The sequence below is a fragment of the Centrocercus urophasianus genome, unplaced genomic scaffold, assembly GCF_019232065.1.
Source record: "Centrocercus urophasianus isolate 14NV4802_14NV808 unplaced genomic scaffold, USGS_Curo_1.0 seq_20, whole genome shotgun sequence".
Classification (NCBI taxonomy): Eukaryota; Metazoa; Chordata; class Aves; order Galliformes; family Phasianidae; genus Centrocercus; species Centrocercus urophasianus.
This window is the reverse complement of record NW_024884756.1, coordinates 2959040-2975097: the sequence shown is the minus strand read 5'-3', so window position 1 is coordinate 2975097 and position 16058 is coordinate 2959040. Positions and strand designations below refer to the sequence as shown.

The 16058-nt window shown below is 44.2% G+C and overlaps 1 protein-coding gene across 1 annotated transcript in view; it reads right to left on the bottom strand.

Annotated features, from left to right (window-relative positions):
• Window positions 1–3101, bottom strand: part of ABCA12 (ATP binding cassette subfamily A member 12) — a 78160-nt gene extending 75059 nt beyond the window's left edge. The window contains exon 1 of the mRNA XM_042822362.1: window positions 3033–3101. Within this exon, the coding sequence (XP_042678296.1) occupies window positions 3033–3101 (69 nt within the window). The remainder of the gene's footprint in view (window positions 1–3032) is intronic.
• Window positions 3102–16058: the final 12957 nt, after the last annotated feature.

The following is a 16058-nucleotide window of genomic DNA, read 5'->3' as shown; positions in this document are numbered from 1 at the left end:
ACAACAAGATCCATCCCTGAAACTAACATCTTTTTATATAATACTTTGTATCACGTTTGCCTTATAATCAGACCACAAACACAGTTTTTAACTCAGACTAATTCATATGCACATGGTATTATTAAGGTATCCTCCTAGTTTAGTACCATGTAGGCTAAAATAAAATTATGGGGTAACAGCACTGAAATTGATCTTAGTCAGAGGCTGCCTAAAGGAACGGCAAGATATCCTTCCTATTTTGGGGGAAGAAATGAATGCTGATTGCCTACACTGAAGGAAATCTTTGCACCTCCCTGTTTGGAGCTAATACAGTGCTAACATTCCCCACTTCCCAGACAGCTCTTCCTTTAGAATCTCTGTCCTTTGATTTAATGGGATTTAACAGCAGCTGGATACATCAGCTGCCACACAACAGTGTTCTCACTGTCCCAAGCTTTCCTACTTAATGAAAACAAGACAACCAGCCTGGCCAAACCTGTGCAGGTAGAACATGTTTGCCATAATCAGAGCCAATTTGGCTTGTGAGATTAAGCACTGTGCCACATGTTGCATAATCCTTTGGTTACTGGACTATTTCGCTGCTAAAAGCAGATTAAAAATCTCAGATCTTTTTATGTTTGGATGCAGGCGTGTGGTTTTCTTCTGCCTTCTGCCTTTTTGTTTTTTTAAGTAAGCATACTGCACAGAAGTGACAGATGGAAAACAATAAACAAGTGCAAGAGGCACTGATTTCTCCAGCTCCCTCTGGCAGGCAGGCCAAACTTTGCTCACAGAAGATTGCCACCTCAACTCATGGCCATTCCTTTCTCAGCAGGAGTAACCAGTGTTGAGGCTCTCCCTGGGTATGGATGAAGAGCTTCAGCTGATTTCATCAAATTGATGGCCAAGAAGCTGTAGCTCTCCCCACGCTGCACAAACAGAGGCAATCTCTCAGGGGCTCTGAAGAAAGTGCACAGAGGAAATAAAGCATAAAGCAAAATGCAGGATCGAATGTTATTTGCTAGCCCTGGAGAGGCTGATAAACAGAGCAATGGGAAAGCACTTCAGTTTGCAGAGGGATGGGAGCTGGCTTGTGTCAGAGTGCTCTGTGACATGCCAATCAGCCCTGGGGAGGGCAGTGAACATCACTGCAGCAGCAGGAATGCATTCATGGGTTATCAGAAACAGAGAAGCTCAGAGTGCTTCCCCTGCAAAATGAGCACAGGAAAAAAAAACAAACAAACCAACACAACAAACTTCCTGAAAGCTTGGTCCACTGGTGGAGACAGATTACACAGGTGAAAATAAAAAAGGAGGAAGCTGAAAGGATAGGGAAAACAGGATGCATTTGGGAGCAGAACTGTGGGTTTATGGCCTCACACTCCCTCCAGTCTGAGCAAGATTCCTAATTGAGAGCAAGAGAGGGAAAGGAAGGAGAGTTGGATGGAACGTCTGCCCTAACATTGACATACTTTAATTGACTTTTCCATTCTACAGATGTTTCATCTCTACAAGAAACCAAGAGCAGTGAGTTTGTACAGTCAGCTGCATACTCAGGTTTTAGGTTAGCATTTACTCCAGGTGCAGCAGCTGAAAGAGACTCAAGCCTCCAGGTTTTAACAACCTTGTTAAAATTGCTCTTGAGAAACTGGAGGTAATTTGTTGGTATTTTTCTGCATCTCACAAAAAGCCTGTCCAGTATCCTTTGCAGCAGGCCCAGACTTAGCTCAGAGGAACACAGCATGTCTGCAGCTCCTGGGGAAGATCACAAGGACTCAGATTAAAGACTCTCCCAATCAGGTTCCCGACCTGAGAGGCAGGACAGGGCAGGCACACAGTGGACCTTGCAGCAGCATGCAGTGATATAAGGTCTTTCACTCCATCATTAAATCACACTCTCCATGGCCATTTATCTTGTCAGCTTTTTCTGCACCTGCCAATGCTTTCCATTCAACTAGGAAGTTTAAAAGTCATCACATCTGGATTACTAGCAAGGGGATGGGTTGCAACACTCGTCCATGAACTCCAGTGCAGTTGTATTGAAACCAGCTTGCAACAAAACTACCAGAAGAGGCTTTGCCTGGACACGCCGTGCCACCCAAAGGACCGCTTGCCTCTATGATGCTGCAATTCACACTGTTCTCTGGACACCATTGGCAGTGCTTTCTTTTGGAAAGACAGACCATCTGGTACGTTTGATTTGCCATGTACTGGACTGCAGTGGAAATCTGCCCTACCCGTACCTCTCAGAGTTCTTTTCCTTTGGCCAACTGTTACAAAAAGCTACAGAGGATACCCCTAGTGCCCTCAAGCAGGGACCAGTGTCTGTTCACACTGGATTTAACATCCTTAATTCAGGTCTGCCAATGACTCTGTGTATGGTTTAGTCTGCATAAACCACTGGCCCAAGGGAACAGAGGCATCCCTGGTATTCATTCTGGACTCCTGAGCCCTCAATGCAAGATCCAACCACTTGGGCTTAAACGACCATCTTCTCTTCCATGTCATTCCTTTCCTTCCCTCCCTGTCTCTATTGACAGCTTCCAGAATATTTATACTTAAACACCATGACTTTCCTCTGGTGTAGAATCCTTTTTGCTCCTCATTCCATAGAATCAACTGAGTTGGAAGGGACCCTCAAAGGTCCAACTCCCCTGCAGTGAACAGGGACACCTACAGCTCCATCAGGTGCTCAGAGCCCCATCCAGCCTGATCTTGAAAATCACCAAGGAAGGGGCATCCACCACCTCCTTGAGCAACCCATTCCAGTGCCTCACCACCTTTATTGCAAACAACTTCTTCCTTACATCCAATCTAAGTTTCCCCTCCTTGAGTTTGAAACCATTTCCCCTTGTCCTATCATAACAGACCCTGCTAAAAAGTCTGCGCCCTTTCTTACAACCTCCCTTTTAGATGCTGAAAGATTGCTATCAGTTTTCCCCCAGAGCTTATCCATGCTATCAGCCTGTCCTCATAGGGAAGGTGTTCCATCCCTAGGAGCATTTCCATGGCTTCCAGCTCCCGCTCCTCTACGGCTTTGCTTTCACACTCACCGGCTGCCTCTTGACACTCAGCCAGTTCTTCCACAGCAGGATCCTCAAGTGCTGGAAGAGCGCGGCCATCCTCGGCTGACCCAGTCAAAACCGTGCGGGCCGCGTATTCCTCCTCCCCAGGCTTAGGAGGCAAAAGTGGAGGCTCTAACCCAAATGGGTATCCAGTGTCCAAGATCCAAGCCCCTGTCTCTTCCCCACAGCATAGCTCTGAAGCAGCTACCTCATCCACTTGTTGCTGCTGTGCTCCCTGTAACCGTAGCTTTTGTCCTCACAGCAACAATGCCTAGCAAATTCAACAGGTTATTCTTCTCCAGGCAGGCAGGCAGACGCAGCAGCCTGCCTCCACTTGCATTAATTATAATATCCAGCCTCTCCTGGCTGCTCTTTCTTCAAGCCCTAACCGATAAAATGGATAGCATTCCAAAAAGATGCTTCTGCTTAAACAAAAGGTGATGCATGCCTCCTCCTCCCTGTGATGAAATTACCTGCCTACCCACACACTGCTTCTGCTGGAGAGGTGTCAGCAGCAGTAAGGAGTGTGGGCTGCTTGCCAGGCCTCTCCAGCTTCCCTGAGTTCACAAGCAAGTGCTGGGAAGAAGAAAGTACCCTCAGCTACAGCTTGCACCTTCCTTGCATCGCTGAACTGGAATTATTTCTTAATACTTGTGAGTATCTCACGCCTACCCACCCAGGGAAATTAAAAAACAACAAACAACACAGAAGCTGAAACAAGAGAAACATGTATAAATGAAAATCTAATTACCCAGCTTCCTACATCTTCCATTTCCTTCCAGAGAGATCAGTCCTGGCATCCTGACTGAATGCAATGTAACATATTAAGTCTAGACAGCAGAATCAGACCCCGCACCCGCAAAGGGTACAGCACAGATGTGAGGCTTGAGCACTGTTATTATTCAATTGATTGCTGATCTTTTTTTCAGCAGCTAGTGGTGAGATTTTACTAAAAACTGGAGATGAAAGGAGAGAGTAAAGGGCAGGTACAGAGGGAGCTCTGGCAGCAGAGAGGTCTGCTCAGAGCACCATGGACTGTAACAAATCTGATACAAACTTATCTGATGAGCTCTGATCACCCAGCAGTGCTTCTTATCCCACCCAGGAGAAGACCAGGTACACTCAATCGCCCCATCTGCTAACACTGAAAAAATATAGGAAAATACTGAAGTTTTGACCAAAAATGGCTTGGAGTACTCTGACAGTGATGAAAATATCTGCATCCATCAGTTTTGTGGTTAAATTTAGAGGTCACTTCTAAATTTAGTTTAGGTTTGACTTCTTTAGGGCACAAACATTTTTCCAATGACATATTTCAGACCAGATATTAAGATTCAAACGAGCACAGTGATCCTCCTCAAATTACTGAGGAATTTATCCACCTCCATAAACTTCCTGTGAAACCAAAGGCGTGCTCGATGCCTGTTTCCTCACATCTGCCAGCTTCCCAGATGGGAAGAAAATTGAGATTTCCCAACTTCTTTAAGCCACTGACTCTCTTCAGTGCCGGACGAAACAGCTTCTCTTCTCCAGTGCTGAAAGGATCCCTGCTCACTTATGAAAACTCTTGCACTGGCAAGCAGGGCAAGGAGACTCATCAGGCTGCAATTACAAGAGCTCTAATTACCCTGATCTACTGTCATGGTTTTCGTTCCCATTCTGAGCAGTGTCACACGGGCTGACAGAGGACAAACCCATTTTCTGTACCCCAGTGCTGTTGAGCTTACTAGGCTACTTGGGGAATGTGAGACCCCGCAGTGGATGCAAGTCTTGCCCACCATGTGATGGTCAGCCTCCAGCTGCTTAAGGCATGATACACCCAGACCTTACCCTCCCTGACTAGCTAGAACTGAACAATAAATGAAACTACATTTGAGCAAATGCAGCAACGCTATCAAAACCCTGAAAGGTTACATTTCAACCGCCAACATCCAGCCTGGGGACATAATAATCAAGCCCTAATGTGGAACAAAACCCCAACCAAGCAGCATGCTGCCCATGTCCTTCAGTATCCAGGCAAGCTGTGGAAGAAGACTTTGCTGCATTCTCAGCATATTTCATATAAGAGATCAAAATAGATTCTCCTACACGCCATTTGTTCTAGCCACAAACCAACATCATGCCTCAAAAATGAAGAGCATCTTGAATGAATCCTTGCCAAACTTCACCCAGGGGTAAACATGGAAGAGGCAACCCTGCCAGCCAGAACGATCTTGGTGGAGAGGAACTTTGATCTAAGGGTAGCTAAAAGTGCTGTTCAGTGAACTTAGAAGTCTTCCCTGGTGAAATTTTGATACAGATGAGAGGAAACCTGCACATCTAAACTCTCAGTTCTACACTACACACATTTCTTCTACCAAACTTCCTTAGGAGAAAGAGGTCTGTGGCTGAAGAACAAACACTGCTCCTCAGGACACTGCCCTAGTTTAGCTACATGTAAAAGGCACAGCAGATTTCATTTCATTTGATCCAAACTCCATTTGCAAACTTGATTCACTTCCTTTCCAAGGCCAGAAAAAAACATCCAGAAATAGATAATTTTGCTCTAAGGGAGCAGGAGAAAAGAAATTTATGATTTCACCATTCACTGCTTTGCCAAGGTCTTTTGAGGCAAGCATTTGATTGCTTCTTTTTGGTATTCAGTCAAAAAACTGTTTCAAAAGAACACTGTGATTTGGATAATAATATTCCCAAGCAAATGCACATCCTTAGTTCCTTTGTGAACCGAGACAGCAAACATTCCCCTTGGGAAGAACCCAAAGGGTAATTTGTTCGAGTTCACCACTGTAAAACCAGAATAACTCAATGTCAATTGGCTCTCAGAGTGCCTGTACTCATCTCCCCAAACACCATACAGTTCCAGCTCAAAAATGCAAGATGAGAACTTCATTAATCCCTTATACCTTCTTGCTTTCTAATTCCTTTGCTTACCAACTCCTGCAGGTGGCACAGGAGGCTGTGCAACTACATGGCCATTCCTGACAGACTGACCAGTGTCCCAGTGACAATGCTAAGGCGCATGCAGGCAGAGAGAGAAGAGGAGAGACAAGCTAAATTCTTTCTTTAACCAAGAAACGTGTGTGTATGTTATTTCTCCTGTTGAAGAACTGCAGTTCATCTCTTCCAGGCAGAGGGGCAAATTGCTGGTTCAGAGCAGGGGGAAGAAAAGCAGAACCTGCTTCTGTGAACATGCAACTGTAGAAATCCTCAGGGCAGCTCTGACTGCATCCAAGGCAGGTCTTTAGAGGCATTGCTCATTACCTCACATGTGGCTATGGCCCACCATGATGTCACAACGGGCACAGAGTGTGGGGCAAAAAGTTTCTTGCTCTGCACCAAGAACTCACAAATGCTGAGTCCTTCCCTTGAGAAGTTCTTTCAAGTAGAGGAGCTTTTACTTCAGTGAAAATGGATGCAATGATACTTCCCAGGTGTGCCAAGTTAGCTCTATCGAGAAACAAAAGCCTAGGGAAGTGATGCAGGACAGAATTGGGAAGAGGAGAGAATGGAGTCAGACTGATGATCTCCAAGACCGTCTAACACAGGAGTAGTTAGAGCAAATCTGCCAGGGCAGAATATTTACTCCATTGAAGCCAGTGCTGGAAAAAGAAAAAAAAAACAAAAACAACAAAACTGTTGGCTGTGAGGAAAACAAACAAACAAACAAGAGCAAAACACTAATCTTGCAATGTCTGTGCATGCTACAACTAAACCACAGAGTCTTCCATAGACACATGGGTGAACAGTGCTTAGGTACCCTCAGGGGCCTGGAGGAGTGATCACTCCAGCAGTGAGAGAAGAAGCATAACCAGATGAACTACCATGCCACAAAACACATGCAAAGCAGCATGAACTAAAGAAGATCTGTAAGGGGAGCAGTGGGGCAATGCTATGACTCAAAGAGGCAGGGCTCTGGTACTTTCCTCTTGCACACTCTGCAGTGTCTTTAGTTACTGAACTGCAGCGGCGGGGCATTCCTCATGGTTTGTGTAACCTAATATTGACCACATGTTGAACTCTATCTGCAAAGGAATCGCAGGGATGCAAAAAACTTCAGCTGTCCACACAGATCTCTTGTCAACAAATCAAGCCAGGCCAAGGAGCACTGCAAGAGCAGCCTGCAGCCCCCCACTCTTATCTGCAACTCACAGGGCACTAGCAGACCAGTGCTGAGCAGACCCAGCTGCTCAAAGATGGATGCAAGTTATGTGGCCTGCTAGCATGCTTTACTAAGATGGCATCCACTAGCAAGGTGCTACAAGATGGTGCCACTCTTTCTACCAGAATGGTTATAGAAGCAGAAAAGGGGAAGAAGAGCCTTCACGCAATGGGTACTACAGATTTTCAGCTGGGTAGCTCTGCATACAGGGTAGACCTGTAGCAAAAAATAGATCTTTATGAAGTCCATGCTTTTGAACACTCTGAAGCCTGAATGAGTAGGAAACAAAAAAAATCAAAGAACATCACATTTGTCTGCACAACCAAATGCAAAAGGGAAAGTCTACAGCTAACTTAAAACACTGGCTTCTTCACACAAGACAGCAATTGCCTGAGGCCTTGACAGCATTAGGCAACACTGTGAGCAGTGCTAGATGATGGTGGAAAGGCATAAGAGTCTTATGCTAACTGGTAGGCCACTTGCAAAAACTATAAGAAAAAGGCTCCTGTCAAGCAGCCCACAGCATTCCCTGTGCATGACTGCACCTGCTCCCTTGGCCACTACAAATTCCTTCCAAAGGCATGGCAGGAGCCATGTAGGTTCCTCCTTATTTCCTGAATACCTAATGTCAAGCACCTGAAAAAGGCAGAGATTTTAGAAGGATTATCACTGAGTACTTCTGAAAAGAAATGAGGACCCTCAGAATGCCTACAGGCAGCAATATTTAATGGGAACTGCAGGTGACATGGCATTGCCACACTACTGCTCTATTACTTTGCCACCAGCAAAGACATCTCCAGAATTTCTTCACTGACTTTTTTTTTCCTTCTCATTTTCAATGTGTTTGAGCTTGGAAATACAAGGGGTCAGAGAGGACTGCATCCACAGCCTTCACAGAGAACTGCGTTGCTGATTTTTGGCTCACAGTCCTTGGATATCAGCTACATATTTCTACTGAGCAGTCCTGTTTTCAGGAATGAGACCTCAAATGAAGTCTGAGTTTTGGGATATTCTGAAATCAGAGCAGTTGAGCACCAAAATGAAAATGTATGAGCAAAATGTACGTTCTTGTTCAAGTGGCAGTCAACACTGAAATGTTTGGAACAGGATTTTCAGAAGAGCTCCTGATTGCTTTGTTTACCCCTCTCATAACAAGTTCAGTGGGAACAAACTCAGGGAAATGCACCTTTTGGCTTTAAAGTCTCTGTTCAGATGGGAATACAGTGTCACTAGCCAGTTTTTTGCACTATCCATTGGATCCTAAGGACACTTTCATTTACATCAGGTCCTAGCAAAGCTGCAGTTCCACAAATAACATCTTACCACACCCAGCAGCTGAGCCCTTTATTTGTGAGGCTCCTACATGTGTCTACCTTGCCAGGCTACCCGCTTTCCAACCAGCTACAAAACCCTGCAGTACCATTCATGCACAATGCTGAATCAGGATTTAAGGTTAGCTACAAAAAAGTTGTGGCTACAAGAAACAGATAGGGAAAGGCAGTGTGCCTATAGATCTTGACAGCTGCAATAAGCTCATTAGTGTCTCCCTGGTGTAGTAAAAGCTAGCCAGCAGACCATGAATCCCTCCTATTTCACCCTGTTGCTCATCAAATAGGCCTGGCAATTAACTGATCTTCAGATTACATACTCAAGCCCACCAGTTTGGCCACCACTGTGCTCAGACAGGTATGTGTAGCATCTGCTTGCTTAAGTCCCTTTGTGAAAATCTTCAAGTCAGGGTCTAACTTTCAATCTACGCAAACCCACAGGATCTCAAGGCTTCAAAGTGGGCATTAACTGATAACAACACATGGCAAACTTTGCTCAAGAGCCTTGCTTTGTAAGAGCAAGCAGATGGTATCACTGCCAGTTTCACTAGTATGTCCTTTAACCTTTCTTCCTGACTACTAACAATGTTCAGATCAGATCTAATGCCAAGGCTTGCAATAAGACATTAGACAGCTACCAGCATCCAAATCCTCTGACATTTCCCATTTATCATTTTCAAGCACTCAGCCAGCATCCAATCTGTGTGGCGATGCTCGTGTCCTGTCACGTGAATCTGGACAGCTGACAGATGGACTAATTAGAGCCCACAGAACTTAAGGAAAGACAGATAGCAAGGTCAAAGCAAGGTCACTATGAAAAATGGATTTGACTTTGCAAAGAACAGGGGGTATTTCCAAGGCTGGGGACAAGTGAGCTACTCAAATGAAAGCGTCAAAGATGCAAAAGAAAAAAAGAAGAAAGAAAAAAGCTTCCAAATCAAAATATCTAGAGACAGACTGGAAGGTTAAGGAAAGAGAAGCAGCAAGATCTGCTTATGACAACAGCTGTACCACGGCCATGCTGTTCTGTATGCAATGAAAACAGTCATTTTCTGAAAGATGCAAATTGTATGAAGTTAAAAATTAACTGTGGTCGTCTGCACATGATGGGAAGCTAAACCCTCAATCATGTGAATTATGAAAAGGCTTTTTCTTTCTTCCATAAGAAATGCTGGACTAGTTTCACAGCCAGTTGTCTTAAAACACTGGAAAGAGATAACACTCAGAGTGTATTTCCTGATAGATAATGAAACACAGAAAGTGATGCCAGTATCAACAAAGCAGAGATTACTGGTACTGTCTGGCTTATCCACCATCTAGGTGGAAGCAACTAGCAAGTATGCTTACATAGAAACAGACAACCTTCACAAAGCATTTAATGGGTTTGACTAAGGTTAGAAAAGCTTGTTAGTCCAAATCAAAGGACACAACTGAAAAAACAAAGGTGATCAGTTCACACCAAAACAGAGATAAAGCAAAAGCTGAACCTGCACTTGATTTTATTGAACTATTCAAAAGGCAACCAGCAAGTCTAAACACTGCTCCACGATATAAAAACAACCAAAGCAAAGCCTTGTTTTGTTCCAAACAGTACAGTCTTGGTTATACATGTCTGACTGTACCTGCTCTCAATTACTATGCAGTCCTTGCCCAAGCTCATGTCTTTCTGGTAGAAGCCTCGAGGTTCGGTTGATGTCTGCTGAAGACCACAGGAGACCAGCAATCAGCTTAGTGATATCTTCCCATTTAGGTAAGAGAACTTCAAAGCAGCAACAGAAAAACACAAGCTAAGTTTATCAGGAGATAACAAAACACGTACTCAGTCTAGTTTGCTCAGATTTAGCAACTGAGTTGTGAGCAATGCTTTTTCTCATATTTCGGATATTCATGCATGCTTCTTTCCATGTGGAAAGATTTCCATTTCTGTTTCCTAAACAAGCACAAGATTATCAGTAAAGACCTTTAAACTATTCTTACTCTTCTACCAGGTTGCATGTTTTTATGAAATCTCTACAGGGCTGATCATTTCTGTACAATTTATCCACCAGCATAACCTAGGTGAATTTATTCAACAGATTTAGTAGCTATTTGGGTTGGATGGACAAAAAATCCCAAAGGTTCAATTTCTAGAAGCAAACAGCAATCCAAAAGAGTATTCCAAGGACAAGCAGTCACTGTACCCCTATTTAATGGGTTTCTAGGATGTCTATCCCTCACCAAGTCACTGGGGTGTTGTTACAAAATCAGCTAATTAGGACCACACCCTGAGATCCAAATGAGTACTGGGAGTGCTGATGAGTAACGACACGTTACACAAGGCCTGTCAGCCTCCTATGGCTGGGAACTTGCTTGCTGTGGAAGAAAAATATGTGTTGAAATAATCTCACACATGTACCGCAGTGATGGAGGAGTACGGACAGAAGTGGGGTAGTGCTTGCTTCCCTTCAGCCTGTGGTTGTGACAGCTCCTTAAGCTTTAGCAAAGCAAAGGCTAGATACCCTCTTTCCCTCTCCAGGTTACTTATACATGACAGATGCCCTGTCAAAGTGAGGTTGATCCTCTGACTCATATGATGGAAGTGGGCAACCTTCATTGAAGGGGAGAAGGAATGTGGCTCTTCCTGAGGCTTCACAGCCAGCGTGGGAGAGAGCGTGCAGCCCTCCTTTCCCTAATGACTAGCACCCAGCAACCTTCGTAAGAGCAAACAGTCAAGTCCTTCACAAAGAATTCTGGTCTGATTCCCCAAGCTGAAAGCAGCACCATGCACATGAGAAGAACTTAAGGCACCTTTTGGCTCACATTTCTCTACACACAGCACGCACGTTGGGGCAGCCAGGTGTGTACCACACGTGCTGGGAAACACAGAGGCTCCCTGGGAGTTGCCATAGGATGTGCTGTCATGTACCTGGGCCTCAATTGGAGGCCTAGATATTGCAATTAGCCAGGAGCCTGCCACCAGCACACCCTCACTGGGGGTTGCGCCATGACCTTATCTTGGGAGTTGCCCTTGTTGCACATGGAGCTCCTGAGCTATAGCATACCCATCCCTGAGTGACCAACTGGGCAAGATCCCATGATAGGTTATGCCTCAGATAGCTGGTGCTGCTACATTCATCCATCCATATGCTACAGCCCTATTTTTCAAACAGAAATGGAACAAAGTTAAGGACAAGAATAGATATCGTGACTCTGTTGTCACATGGAAGCTTTCTTAGGTATGGAACAAATACAGTTGCACCAAAGGCACAGCAAAAGGCCCCCGGCTATTAGTAAGGCTTTTTGATGACCCTATTCTGGGTTTCTTTGTTCTGAGTCCAAGACATCCACAAGGGATGTGCTGAGTTCTGCAGCTACCGAGTTACAAAACTGGGCCAGAATTCCGGTCACCTCCAGTCTGGACATTTGGAAATCCCAAATAAATGACTGCTTGTTACTTTTTGCTTTTTACTCCTCATCACACATAAAATTTATGGGTGGAAAATTTTCAAACTGATCAGAAAACCCAGTAGATGTGTGTCCTTTTGGGCGCTGTTATAACCACAAAAAAGATGTTCTATGAGAAATACACAGCCACAAAACACAGCTGGACCAGTGCTGAGAGAGGAGCACAGGGCAGACACTGTGCTTGTATGTAAAGATGAATGCCTTCTGGCAGGAAGATATAGTCTCACTAGAAAGAGCCCTGAATTTATGGATTCAGGAACATTATTTATGGATAGGAGTGTTCTTTAGAATCCAAAGGTCTGCCCATTTTCTTTGCATTGTTTCAACAGACATCAAGGGAAGATCACTGTCTTCCACTCCATTGCCAGCAGGCAGTAATAGTAATAATAATAATAATAATAACAACAACAACTCTGCAGTCAGAATGCTTATAAAAACCACTCTCTAATTATTTAATAACAGAACATTGGATGATGCACTGGAAACAACATTCATTGCCTTCAAGAAGACAGAAGTAGGACCAGATGTCTGCTTGAGGAAAAATACCACAGAAGAGCCACTCCGTAGGCACCCATCTGTGTAACCCTCTTAAAGGAGCCAACTGATGTCTTCTTTCCCAAAAGAACTTCCAGGGTGGGCTACCACATACACATCTATGTGTATTTCACTTCAAATGGCCAAAAGAGTACAGTTTGTTTTGAGCTAATAGTTCAGAGAGGGCAGTAAAGACTTCTGAGGGGAAAATGGGATTGTAGTATTTATCTGGGATAACTTCTTCCTAGAAGTTAAACTAGAGCACAGATATGTAGATAATATCCAGCGTCAGCCAGATGACATGGCAAGGCATTGATGTTCTCACCAGCACAGGCTGTTTAACATGTATGAAGAAACCTAGAGTGCACAAATAACATGTAATAGCAGAGGCCATCAACCAACAGATCAACCATCTCCCATAGGAGACAGTTCTCCTCCCAGCAGAACAGCAACATCAAGGACTCTGTGTTATCTTGACACTGGCTTACATGTCCTGCTAATGTGCCTTTCCCCCAGCTGGAATCAGTGCATTTTCTCCTACATTTCCACAAAAAAGTTAGAAAAAAAGCTAGCCATGGAATATACTGTAAGCAGTTCTGTGCTCCATTACTATTTTGATATTGCTTTGGGCACAAAGGTTGACAAAGAACACATCATTTTGAGCCAGGCTGGGTCATAACAGAGCCCTGGGGCTCTGTTAATGTAAAATGCTGTGTTTCTGTACAAGTAGAATTTACTGACACTCACTCAGTCCTGCATTCCAATGTCACTTTCAGCAGAAGAACTGGTGCAAATGGCTAAGATGCTTTGACCACCTCAGAAAAGGCCCTGTAGAAAATTAGGAACTCCGGGGCCTTCGGCTGCACTTGGTACTCAGCTGGCTTTTTTTTTTTGTGCTTGCAGGACTGGGCCTCCCCTTGGTGGGGAGCAGGGGCTTTGCATGCTGTGGACGCAGTGCAAAGGACTGCAGAAACCAAACTTTAATATAATCTTTAGTTAGAGCTACTTCATTATTCAAGCCTCTGGAAAGCTGTGCAGTCAGGCACCTTCATTTTACATAAGAAAAGGTGGAAAGCCCAGGCTGCTTTCTTCCTTTGCCCTGGACTGGAAGCTGGGGACTCTCAGACAAGATGCTGCTGCACACATTGGCTTTGAGCCTTTTTCCCTCATTTTCCAGGCCACACAACAAGCATCGCTTGCAGTGATTTTTTTTCCAGAGAGAACAATCAAGAGCTATAAAACCAATTCCAAATGCAGCCTGGATTGAGTTTCAAAAAGCCCTAATGCTCTCCCTGTGTGTATGTGCACAATTTAACTTACTGTGGCTACAGAACTGTATTCATGGGACTGTATTTAATCTTTTTTTAAACTCCAAGGCAGTTATCTATTGCAGTGAGTGTGTCATAAGACAAGATCACTTGCAGCAATTGCACAAATAAGCCTCCAGCCTCTTGCCTTAACAAGCTACGCGACCCAGTGATCTTCAACATGACACTCCTTGCATTTTATTGCTGGCTGGAAAGATTTGTTTTGAGTCTCTTTCAGTGCCAGAGGTCTTTATTGCTAAATAGCCCTGACTGTTGAGTAATATGAGAATTTAATGTACTCACGCTGGAATCCTCACTTGGAAAGTAGTAGAAATTCAGCTTAAAATATTGCCATTCTCTGATCTTTCTCTTTGCTGTTTGTAAACTGCTTCCTGAGTTGTCTCACACACTGCTGTGGCTCTTTATGAAGCAGAGTGTCACCTCTGTCCTGCTCAGGCACATGAAAGAGATGACTGAGAGAAGGCAGCAGCAAGTCTCATAAAAGCAGCATCCTACTTGCGCTGCTTTGACAAGACATGAAATAGCCCCATTATCACTGCCCATCTTATGAATAATCAGAATCCATCTGCAGTACAAAGCGCTGCTGGTAACATTTCAGCCACCTCTTTGGCAAGAAGCACGTGGGGAGAACAGGGGAAAATCTTAAGAAGAGCATTAAAGCCTACATAGAACTGTTTCATACCTGGAAGAGGTCAAGGGAGGTTCTGGGGGGCCAGGTTTTGGAGTAGAATAGAAATCATGCTTTTGAACATCCTGCATCAAAGCTGTCTTGAAAACACCACTGTTGCCTCTGGTACTTCTAGCCATGAAACAGAAAGCTTCTGTGACAGCTACCTGCACTTACAAGACTGCAGCTATGTTCCTTCTGGGGAAAAAGTTCTAAGCCCATAAATACCAATCTGAATTTTTAAACAAGTCTTTTTGCTGCTTCACATTTTGCTGCACTTCCAGCAGGAGCTCTGACAGTTTACTGGGAGCAAATCCTGTGCTTTATTACAAAGGAACATTTGTGGTTTGGTCCTCTCAGGTATTTGATTTTCCCTCTCACATTCCTGGGGCATAATTGGGAATACCATCTTCTCTTAAAACTAAAGATCTCTATGTAGCCCTAATGACTGAAAAGAATAGGTAAGAGGCTGAAAAATGTGAAGTCTACAGACACTGGCATCAGAAAGACCTCGTAATGCAGATGTATCACAGTTTTGGGCTGGTTTGGGTAGTGAAACTGAGCCTGTGGTCATCCCTCTGCCCTTTGCACACAAGAAACTTGATTCTAGAAGTTACACTGCCATGTTCAAGGGAGAAAAGCATACTAAGCAGCTATCTATCCAGCCAGTGCTCTGATTTTGACCTCTGAATAGCACAATAAACTGCTCTCAAACAAGTTACAGGTTCAGTGTTATTTGCAGATATAATAACCAACTATTTGGCATCCTTGGAGAAAACTGCTATTTTCTAATGGGCTGTTCACAGCAACCCCAAACAGACAAAATTAAGCTTATAAGGTATTCATTATGCATGATTTATCAGCTTGTGCAACTGTCAGTTCAGAATGCAAATCCACACCTGACTTTTAAAGACATCTTTTTTTTTTCCTAACAGCCACTTTCTATCAGATTACATCGTAAAGCAACTTTGCTTTCATCCTTGGGACTGATGAAAACATCCCTCTCCCCTTGGAACTGAGCATCCTGTTCTGCTAAAGCTCAGCTGCCTGAAAATGGTTCATCTCCCCAGCACATATCACCCCTGTTGCAAAGTCCTGTCCCTGTGATGAACAGTAGAAAGAACATCGTGCCTGCTGATACCTCTCAGAACATTTCTATTGCAGATGGGGGCTATCAGGAAAAAAAAAAAAACAAAAAACAAAAACAAAACAAAACAAAAAAAACAAAATAGAACTCATCAAGCACAAAAGCAGTGAATCACTACTGCAAGGTGATGAGAGGAGCTGGCACCTCTGGCAGGTCACAGTGTGTCAGGATGTCACATCTGTTATTGAGGTGAGCCTGCTCTACGTCAAAGCCAATGGATCAATGCAAAAATGAGACGTTCCCCAGGTCAGTGCCCTGCCACTGGTTGTACTGACGCAAGCAACTGTAGCTGTTTAAATGTCACAGCCTGCCCTGCCTTTGCATAAAGGTTACCATCCCTAGCAAGGAGCACAGATGCAACTCTGCCTCTGTTCCATCATTGGAGCACACCCATGGCACCCGCCTCC